Raw genomic sequence first — 11,149 nt, 5'->3', positions numbered from 1 at the left:
TCCAAAGATGTGCGGGTTAGGTGGATTGGCCATGCTAAATTGCCCGTAGTCTCCTAAAGGTTAAGGGGGGGTTGTTTGGGTTACGGGTATAGGGTGGATACGTGGGTTTGAGTAGGGTGATCATTGCTCGGCACAACATCGAGGGCCGAAGGGCCTGTTCTGTGCTGTACTGTTCTATGTTCTATGTTCTATAGCAAATGTTGTCCACTTGTTCAAGAAGGGGAGTAGAGACAACCCTGGCAATTATACACCTGTGAGCCTTACTTCGGTTGTGGGTAAAATGTTGATTTTACCCACAATGAGTTTTGTACAGCTGCAGCATGACCTCGTGGCTCCGAAACTCAATCCCCCTACTAAGAAAGGCTAGCACACCATATGACTTCTTAACAGTTTCGGAGCCACGAGGTCATGCTGCAGCTGTACAAAACTCATTGAGAAGGTGACCAAACAGGTGGACGAGGGTAAAGCAGTTGATGCGGTGTATATGGATATCAGTAATGCATTTGATAAGGTTCCCCACGGTAGGCTATTGCAGAAAATACGAAGGCATGGGATTCAGGGTGATTTAGCAGTTTGGATCAGTGATTGGCTAGCTGTAAGAAGATAGAGGGCGGTGGTTGATGGGAAATGTTCAGCCTAGAGTTCAGTTACTAGTGGTGTACCGTAAGGATCTGTTTTGGGGCTACTGCTGATTGTCATTTTTATAAATGACCTGGAGGAGGGTGTAGAAGGATGGGTGAGTAAATTTGCAGATGACACTAAAGTCGGTGGAGTTGTGGACAGTGCGGAAGGATGTTACAAGTTACAGAGGGGCATAGATAAGCTGCAGAGCTGGGCTGAGAGGTGGCAAATGGAGTTTAATGCAGAAAAGTGTGAAGTGGTTCATTTTGGAATGAGTAACAGGAAGACAGAGTACTGGGCTAATTGTAAGATTCTTGGCAGTGTGGATGAGCAGAGAGATCTCAGTGTCCATGTACATAGATCCCTGAATGTTGCCACCCAGATTGATAGGGTTGTGAAGAAGGCCTACGGTGTATTAATTTTTATTGGTAGAGGTATTGAGTTTCAGAGCCATGGGGCGCGATTCTCCCAACGGGAGAATAAGTGCCAATTCTGGAGTGAAAACCGGAGTCTTTCACTCCGGCATTGGAGGCCGCTCCTCGCCCCCTATTCTCCCATCCACAGGGGGCTAGGAGCGTCGCCGCGTCAATTTTGTGCACCGGGCCTCGGCGCCCGCGTCAAAGCGGCGGCGCCTATATGACGTGGCCGGCGGCTCCTAAATGACGTCACCCGCGCATGCGCAGATTGGCCGGCGCCAACCCATGCATGCGCGGTTGTCGTCCTCCCCGCGGGCGTCCCGCAAGACATGGAGCATTGATCATGCGGGGCGGTGGAGAGAAAAGAGTGCGTCGTTTAGAGATGCATGCCCGCCGATCGATGGGCACCGATCGCGGGCCAGACCCACACTGAGCACCCCCCTGGTGCTCGATCCTCCCTCCCACAGGCTGCACACGCAGCGTTCCCGCGCTGTTCATGCCGGCAGCGACCAGGTGTGGTTGGCGCCGGCGTGAACCGGTCGGATTGGGCAGGCCGCTCGGCCCATACAGGCCGGGGAATCGCCGCTCGACCATTAGAAACAGCGATTCCCCGAGCGGCCTGTCGTAAAACGCGACACGCCGTTTTGGGGGGCGGGGGGGGGGGGGGGGGCGGGAGAATCACGTGCGGGTGCCAGGGCTAAGTGGTGGTAATCGCCCGGCACTCCCGCGATTCTCTGATCCGGCGTGGGGGTCGGAGAATCGCGCCCATGCGGTCATGTTGCAGCTGTACAAAACTCTGGTGCAGCTGCATTTGGAATATTGCGTGCAGTTCTGGTCGCCGCATTATAGGAAGGATTTGGAAGCATTGGAAAGGGTGCAGAGGAGATTTACCAGGATGTTGCCTGGTATGGAGGAATGATCTTATGAGGAAAGGCTGAAGGACTTGAGGCTGTTTTCGTTGGAGAGAAGAAGGTTAAGAGGTGACTTAATTGAGGCATACAAGATGATCAGAGGATTAGATAGGGTGGACAGTGAGCCTTTTTCCTCGGATGGTGATGTCCAGCACGAGGGGACATAGCTTTAAATTGAGGGGAGAGAGATATAGGACAGATGTCAGAGGTAGGTTCTTTACTCAGAGTAGTAAGGGCGTGGAATGCCCTGCCTGCAACAGTAGTGGACTTGCCAACATTAAGGGCTTTTAAATGGTCATTGGATAAACATATGGATGATAAGGGAATAGTGTAGATGGGCTTTAGAGTGGTTTCACAGGTCGGCGCAACATCGAAGGCTGAAGGGCCTGTACTGCGGTGTAATGTTATATGTTCTATAATGTGTTCTTTTCAGAAGGTTCAATATATATATATATATGTCTAGCCAATGACAGTATACTTGTTCTTTATAGTTTTAGATAGAGGATCTGGATCGGCGCAGGCTTGGAGGGCCAAAGGGCCTGTTCCTGTGCTGTAATTTGTCTTTGTTCTTTGTTCTAAATTTATAGTCTATAATAACACATCTTCATAACAGTACAGACAAATTGATGAATGGGTAGTTAGACAAATTTATGTATAGATATACATAATAGATGGATGAATTAATGGATGTCTGACAGGGTACATTTTAGTAGTTAGCACTCCGGCAGTGGAAATCTGGTCAATGGAAGGACATATTTTATACTTGAGCATGGGGATTGCATACCTCAGCCGGGATTCTCCCCTATCTGGCGGAGCGGGGGGTCCTGGCGTGTTGGAGTGGCGTGAACCACTCGGGCTTCGGGCCGCTCCAAAGGTGCGGAAGTCTCCGCACCTTTAGGGGCCAAGCCCTCACATTGAGGGGCTAGGCCCACGCTGGAGTGGTTGGGCTCCACCGGCTGGCGTGAACGCCCTTTGGCGCCACGCCAGCTGGGGCCGAAAGGACTTCGCCGGCTGGCGTAAGTCCGCGCATGCGCTGGAGCGTCAGCGGCTGCTGACGTCATCCCGCCGCATGCGCAGGGGAGGGGGTCTCTTCACCATGGCAAAGGCGGAAGAAAAAGAGTGCCCCCACGGCACAGACCTGCCCGCCAACCGGTGGGCCCCAATCACGGGCCAGGCCACCGTGGGGGCACCCCCCGGGGTCAGATCTCCCCGCGCCCCCCCAGGACCCCGGCGCCCGCCTGCGCCACCAATCCCGCTGGTCAGGTAGGTGTTTTGATTCCCGCCGGCGGGAGAGGCTTGTTAGCGGCGGGACTTCGGCCCATCGCGGGCCGGAGAATCGCCGCGGGGGGCCCGCCGACCGGAGCGGCGCAATTCCCGCCCCCGTCGAATCTCGTGTGGCGGAGAATTCAGGACACGGCGGGGGCGGGATTCACGCCGGCCCCAGGCGATTCTCCGACCCGGCGGGGGGTCGGAGAATCCCGCCCCTGATTCTCAACCCTTTCCAAGTTCTGATTATTGTCTTTAATGACAAGGAAAATTGGACACACTAACCTCAATTCCCAGTACAAAATATGGGATCTTGCTTAACTTTGATGAGATGGATAATAAAGAAAACTGCATCGGGAAATTAATTCCCTTGCTATAAAATTGCTTGGCAGGAACCTATGTTGAGAATTTCGGCACGGGGTCCCATTTGCCTTCCATAAGCAAACACTAAATTGTAGTTCACCCCACAGATAGGCATCCAGATGGCCTTGATTGTTCAGTGTTATGTTTAACACGTATGAAACTGCAATCAGAACAGTGAGTCACAAGGTCCATGAGGGATTAATTAAATGGACAAAATAGTTTTCTACAATGAAAACACTGTGCAGTTTCATTTTGTGCTAAATACCAATTGTTAAGTAAATTGTTATTCAACTTCCACAGCGCAGGCTCTAATGTTAGTAAAGCTTTACTTTGTATCTGGAAACGTTACAAGAAGTGGCACTGCATGAATATTAGCAAACAACGAGCCCTTTGTGTCCTGTCTCCTGGTTTACATTGCACAAGCACTGAACTTAAATGGTTTTGACTTGTCTATTTATGATCGTGAATCATGTTTATATTTGAGGGCTGTCAGTACTGAACTGTCCTAAGAATCATTTCACAGTTTGGAGAAATGGGAAAAGCAGAGACTTTAGAGAGGAGATAATGATCTTCCTTTGAGAGTAATAAAAGGTATTTCATTTTTTTCAATGTCATGCTTGGCTCACCCGCTCCTGATGGGAAATGGTAGGATCCAGTGAGATTATAAGATTAGTGTCATGCTCATGCTATCACTTCAGCCAAAGGAACAAGTATGGTTTCAGCAACAGCGTCTGGAGCATATCACATTACCACTTTTTTGTGGTATCTTTTTCTTATTTATTTACTTCTTAGTACTCAGTCCGACCACCCGGTTACTGGAATGTTCCTATACGCTGGTCAGTGGAAGTATCTCACATTCCTAAATTTAGTAAGTGGATCTTTCGTTATATGTTTGCGTTGGCAAATGTCTTGTGAAGTAGATAAGAAAAATTTTGAGATTGCCCAATTCTGGGTGAGATGGATAAAAAAAACTGTACAGGGATAGTTTTTCCAAATGTATTCCCTTCCCTTACCTTGCCAGAAGTTAACCTGTCAGGAGCTTGTGTTGAAAACTTAGGCACAGGGTCCCATGATTTTCCACTCATCAACATTATCCTAGTGAACAGGACTTCTTGAAATGATCAGGTTTTCTATAGTTTGTTTTTTTGACTAAATGTCAAAATTTTATGTTAACTGTGGTTTCAACAATTCATTTCAACAGATCTTTTAGAATGGATAGCGGTGCTATATATTAGAGAAAATTTGCGCAGCTTCTGAAGTACGGAATTGATTATTCCAAAAGATCTCTTGGGAATCACCCAACCTGAGGAGGTGGGGGGGGGGGGGGGGGTGGCGGGTGGGGGGGGGGGGGGGGGGGGGGGGGTGGAGCAGAATCTGTCCGGGCCCTCAGATTTAGACACTTGTTAAATTTTTGGCATTTGAAAAATGTCATTGTGCGCATAAAGAAAAGAAAGTAAGTTCTGCTGTTCCGTATCATACATCAGGAAACACCTATTGGATCCCCACCCATGCCGCGCCCCCTTTTGCGCTGCCGACCACTAATTTAAGAGAATCCGTTGTCAGGCGATCAGAGATGCGAAGACCATCGCTTCTCGGCCTTTTGGCTCACATCAAATGTAATAATACTAGCTTAATGTCACAAGTAGGCTTCAATGAAGTTACTGTGAAAAGGCCCGAGTCGCCACATTCCGGCAGCTGTTCGGGGAGCTGAATTGAAATCCTGAATTGGATTTGAATCCGCGCTGCTGGCCTTGTTCTGCATTACAAGCCAGCTGTTTAGCCCACTGTGCCAACACAGCCCCTGTAGTATTTGTTCTTATCAGTTTAATATCTGATATGTTCCCTATCTGGGACCCAAATATTAAATTGATTTTTGGGACCCGGAGATGGTTCAGGGGCCTGCTCCTTCCGCTCCAAGCATCAAACTGGTCTTGCAGTGCTTCCAGGAATGGTGCCCTCACTCCTCTTTGGGGAGCAAAGAGTACAAAAGCAGAAAATGGCGCATGACCTGCCTTCTCCTTTCTCCCTTGTCAATTCCCCTCATACTGACCAATTTTAAGGAGTTTCTAGCTCCAAAAAACAGTGCTAGATTCTCTGTGGGTGCACGCTCCGCGCGCTGATGTTGCGAGCCAATGGGCTCGCGGCCTAATAAAAAGAAGGAAACAAAAGAGAACCAAAGACCACAACATCGTCTCCCTTCTCCTCCTGCACACCCGGCACCTCCAACACCCCAAAAATTGCCATCATAGTGTCAGGGGTCAGCTTCATCCACACAGTGAGGGCAGCGCGGTAGCATAGTGGTTAGCACTGTTGCTTCACAGCGCCATGTTCGATTCCCTGCTGGGTCACTGTCTGTGTGGAGTTTGCACTTTCTCCCCGTATCTGTGTGGGTTTCCTCCGGGTGCTCCAGTTTCCTCCCACAGTCCAAAGACGTGCTGGTTAGGTGGATTGGCCATGCTCAATTGCCTTTAGTGTCCAAAAAGGTGAGGGGTTATTGGGTTAGGGAGATAGGGTGGAATTGAGGGCCTAGGCGGGTCGGTGCAGACTCAATGGGCCGAATGGTCTCCTTCTGCACTGTATGTTCTATGTTCTAATCCTTGACAGATTCTCGAATAGCGTCTCACAGAAGCTGCCCAATTTTGCACAACCCCAAAACATGTGAGCATGATTCACCAGGCCCCTCCCACACCTCTTGCACAAATCCATAACTCCCGGGAAGAACCCACTCATCCGGGCCCGAGTCATATGGGCCCTGTGCACCCCCTTGAACTGTATAATGCTCATCCTTGCGTAAGAAGCAGTTGAGTTGACCTGGTTCATTACTTCAATGGGAAGAGGATAACTAGGGAAAAAGTAGAGAACATGAAGGACCAAGGAGGGAATCTGTCGGTGGAGCCAGAGGACATTGGTCGGATGCTAAATTAATATTTCACATCTTATAAGAACATAAGAACTAGGAGCAGGAGTAGGCCATCTGGCCCCTCGAGCCAGCTCCACCATTCAGTGAGATATTGGCTGATCTTTTGTGGACTCAGGTCCACTTTCCGGCCCGAACACTATAACCCTTTATTCCTTTATTCTTCAAAAAACTACCTATCTTTACCTTGAAAACATGAAATGAAGGAGCCTCAACTGCTTCACTGGGCAAGGAATTCCATAGATTCGCAACCTTTTGGGTGAAGAAGTAACTCCTAAACTCAGTCCTAAATCTACTTCCCCTTATTTTGAGGCTATGCCCCCTAGTTCTGCTTTCACCCGCCAGTGGAAACTACCTGCCCACATCTATCCTATATATTCCCCCCATAATTTTGTATGATTTTATAAGATCTCCCTGCATCCTTCTAAATTCCAAAGAGTACAGTCCCAGTCTACTCAACCTCTCCTCATAATCCAACCCTTTCAACTCTGGGATTAACCTAGTAAATCTCCTCTGCACACACTCCAGTGCCAGTACGTCCTTTCTCAGGTAAGGAGACCAAAACTGAACGCAATACTCTAGGTGTGGCCCCACTAACACCTTGTACAGTTGCAGCATAACCTTCCTAGTCTTAAACTCCATCCCTCTAGCAATGATGGACAAAACTCCATTTGCCTTCTTAATCACCTGTTGCACCTGTGAACCAACTTTTGCGACTCATGCACTTGGACATCCAGGTCCCTCTGCACAACAGCATGTTTTAATTTAACAGCATGCTGCACAACAGCATGTATTTAAATAATAATCCCTTTTTCTGTCATTCCTACCGAAATGGATAACCTCACATTTGCCAACATTGTATTCCATCGGCCATCCCTGGCCCATTCACTTAAACTATCCGAATCCCTCTGCAGACTTCCAGTATCCTCTGCGCTTTTTGCTTTACCACTCATCTTAGTGTCATCTGCAAACTTGGACACATTGCCCTTGGTCCCCAACTCCAAATCATCTGTGTAAATTGTGAACAATTGTGGGCCCAACACTGATCCCTGAGGGACACGACTAGCTAGTGATTGCCAACCAGGGAAACACCCATTAATCCCCACTCTTTGCTTTCTATTAATTAACCAATCCTCTATCCATGCTACTACTTTACCCTTAATGCCATGCATCATTTTCTTATGCAGCAATCTTTTGTGTGGCACTTTGTCAAAAGCTTTTTGGAAATCCAGATATACCACATCCATTGGCTCCCCGTTGTCTACCGTACTGGTAATGTCCTCAACAAATTCCACTAAACTAGTTAGGCATGACCTGCCCTTTATGAACCCATGCTGCGTCTGCCCAATGGGACAATTTCCATCCAGATGCCTCACTATTTCTTTCTTGATGATAGAGTCCAGTATCTACACTCCTACCGAAGTTGAGCGAGCTGGCCTGTAATTACTTTCTTCCTGCTTACTCCATTTTTTAAACAGTGGTGTCATGTTTGCTAATTTACAATCCGCCAGGACCACCCCAGAGTCTAGTCAATTTTGGTCAATTATCATGAGTGCATTTGCAATTTCCCTAGCCATCTCTTTAAGTACCTTGGGATGCATTCCATCAGCGCCAGGAGACTTGTCTACCTTTAGCCCATTAGCTTGCCCATCACTACCTTCTTAGTGATAACAATTGTCTCAAGGTCCCCACCTGTCATAGCCTCATTTCTATCAGTCACTGGCATGTTATTTGTGTCATCCACTGTGAAGACCGACCAAAAAATCCTGTTCAGTTCTCAGCCATTTCCTCACCTTAAATCTCCCTTCCCATCCTCTAAAGGTCCAATATTTATCTTAGCCACTCTTTTTTGTTTTCTGTTTTGCAGAAACTTTACTGTCTGTTTTTTATATTCTGAGCAAGTTTACTCTCATTATCTATCTTACTCTTCTTTAAAGCTTTTTTAGTAGCTTTCAATTGTCCCCTAAATATTTCCCAATCCTCTAGTCTCCCACTAATTTTTGCCACTTTGTATGCTTTTTCCTTTAATTCGATACTCTCCCTTATTTCCTTAGATAACCACGGTCGATTTTCCCTCTTTCTACCATCCTTCCTTTTTGTTGGTATAAACCTTTGCTGAGCACTGTGAAAAATCGCTTGGAAAGTTCTCCACTGTTCCTCAACTGTTTCATCATAAATCCTTTGCTCCCAGTCTACCTTAGCCAGTTCTTCTTTCATCCCATTATAATCTCCTTTGTTGAAGCATAAAACACTAGTGTTTCCTTCTCACCCTCCATTTGTATTTTAAATTCCACCATATTGTGATCGCTCCTTCTGAGAGGATCCCTAACTATGAGATCATGAATCAATCCTGTCTCATTACACAGGACCAGATCTAGGACCGCTTGTTCCCTCGTAGGTTCCATTACATACTGTTCTTTGAAACTATCGCGGATACATTCTATAAACTCCTCCTCAAGGCTGCCTTGACCGACCTGGTTAAACCAATCGACAAGTAGATTAAAATCCCCCATGATAACTGCTGGACCATTTCTACATGCATCAGTTATTTCTTTGCCCCCCCCCCCCCCCCCCCCCCCCCCCCCCCACCGTAATGTTAATATTTGGTGGTCGATAGACTACTCCTATCAGTGACTTTCTCGCCTTACTATTCCTGATTTCCACCCAAATGGATTCAACCTTATCCTCCATAGCACCAATCTCATCCTTCAGTACTGCCGGATGTTATCCTTAAATAACAGAGCTTAAATAACCACCTCCCTTACCATCCACTCTGTCCTTCCAAAGAGAATGAGGAGGCAGGTATGGAACTCGGGGAGAGAGACTGTGAGGTTATTGAGCAAGTTGTCACAGGGGAGGACAACGTATTGGAGGTGTTCGCAGGCTGAAAAGTGGAGAAATCTTCAGGTCCGGATGAATTGTGTCCCAGGATGCTGTGGGAGGCAAGGGAGGAGATCCAAATTTTTAATTCTTCTCTGGCCATAGGAGAGATGCCAGAGGACTGGAGAACCATGAATGTGGTCCCACTATTTAAGAAAGGCTGTAGGGATAAACCAGGGAACTACAGGCCAGTGCGTCTCAAGTCAGTGATGAGGAAACTAATGGGGAAAATTCTTAAGGAGAGAATCTATCTCCACTTAGAGATGCAATGTTTGATCAGGAATAGTCAGCACGACCTTGTTAGAGGGAGGTCATGCCTAACAGAATTAATTGCATTTTTTGAGCACGTGACTTAGTTTGCAGATGAGGGTAGTGTAGTTGATGTAGTTTACATGGATTTCAGTAAAGCCTTTGACAAGGTCCCACATGGGAGACTTATAAAGAAGACAAATGCACAGGGGATACAGGTTAACTTGATAAGGTGGATTCAAAGCTGGCTGAGCTGCAGGAAGCCAGTGTCCAGTGGTGTACCACAGGGATCTGTGCTGGTTCTCTTATTATTCATCATTTATATAAATTACTTAGATGACTATATGGGTGGTAGGATCAATAAGTTTGCGGATGTCACAAAGATAGGCTGGGTGGTTAACAATGACTCTGAGAGTATTGGGTTGCAGGAAGATATAGATGGGATGGTCAAATGGGTTGAAAAGTGTAAGGTGTTACACTTTGGAAGGAGCAATTTGACAAGGAAACATTCAATGAATGGCACCACACTGCCAAGTCCTTGGGAACAAAGAGACATTGGCGTGTTTGTAAATATATCTCTGAAGGCAGAAGAGCAGGTTAATAGGGTGGTGAAAAAGGCATATGTTACATTTGCCTTTATCAATTGTGGCATCGATTACAAAAGCAGGGAGGTTATTTTGGAGTTGTATAGAACTTTGGTGAGGCCACAGCTGGAGTACTGTGTGCAATTCTGGTCGCCACATTATAGGAAGGATGTGATTTCACTGGAGGGGGTGCAGAGGCATTTCATCAGGATCTTTCCTGGGATGGAACATTTTAGTTGTGAAGAGAAGTTGGATAGTTTTCGATTGTTTTCGCTGCAGCAGAGAAGATTGAGGGGTGACCTGACCGAGGTGTACAAGTTTATGAGGGGCATGGCGAGGGTGAAGGGTCAATCATGAGGGGACACATGTTCAAGGTGAGGGGCAGGATGTTCGGGGGGATTTGAGGAAAAACATTTTTACCCAGAGGGTGGTGACGGTCTGGAATGCACTGCCTGGGAGGATGGTAGAGGCGGGTTGCCTCATATCCTTTAAAGAGTACCTGGATGAGCACTTGGCACGTCATAACATTCAAGGCTATAGGCAAAGTGCTGGCAAATGGGATTAGGATTGTCAGATCAGGTGCCTTTTATGTGGCAGTGCAGACTCAATGGGCCAAAGGGCCTTTTCTGCACAGTACTTTTCTGTGATTCACTCCAATTCCCCACCCTATCTCCATACACAGCTCATCCTCCCACTTCATCCTTTCTCCCCCAACCACACATATATATCTGGGAGCAATATTTCCAGCAGCATGTACTCAGGCACCAATGGAAATGAGGGCAGTTCCTTCCGTGCAAAATATCGCACCTGCCAATACTTAAACTCACACCCCTTAAACCTCTCCAGCAACTCCTCCAAACCCGCAAATTTACCATTTACAAACAGGTCCCTAACCCGCACTATCCCTTCCTCCTGCCGCTTTCTATACCTCTCATCCATCCC

General features: G+C 47.3%; 1 protein-coding gene and 1 non-coding gene across 4 annotated transcripts in view; both read left to right on the top strand.

The window, feature by feature from the left end:
• Positions 1-4,250: 4,250 nt before the first annotated feature.
• Positions 4,251-11,149, top strand: part of LOC119966000 (androgen-dependent TFPI-regulating protein-like) — a 127,583-nt gene continuing 120,684 nt past the window's right edge. For all 3 annotated transcript variants that reach the window (XM_038797101.1, XM_038797100.1, XM_038797102.1), the window contains exon 1: positions 4,251-4,445. In XM_038797101.1, the coding sequence (XP_038653029.1) occupies positions 4,290-4,445 (156 nt within the window). In that variant the 5' untranslated portion in view covers positions 4,251-4,289. The remainder of the gene's footprint in view (positions 4,446-11,149) is intronic.
• On the top strand, positions 5,346-5,539 carry LOC119966704. The gene has a single exon (XR_005460820.1). It is a non-coding gene; the product is annotated as a U2 spliceosomal RNA (small nuclear RNA).

This window comes from Scyliorhinus canicula, chromosome 5 (genome assembly GCF_902713615.1).
Source record: "Scyliorhinus canicula chromosome 5, sScyCan1.1, whole genome shotgun sequence".
NCBI lineage: Eukaryota > Metazoa > Chordata > Chondrichthyes > Carcharhiniformes > Scyliorhinidae > Scyliorhinus > Scyliorhinus canicula.
The sequence above is the reverse complement of the archived record's forward strand: the minus strand, read 5'-3'. Positions and strand labels throughout refer to the sequence as shown.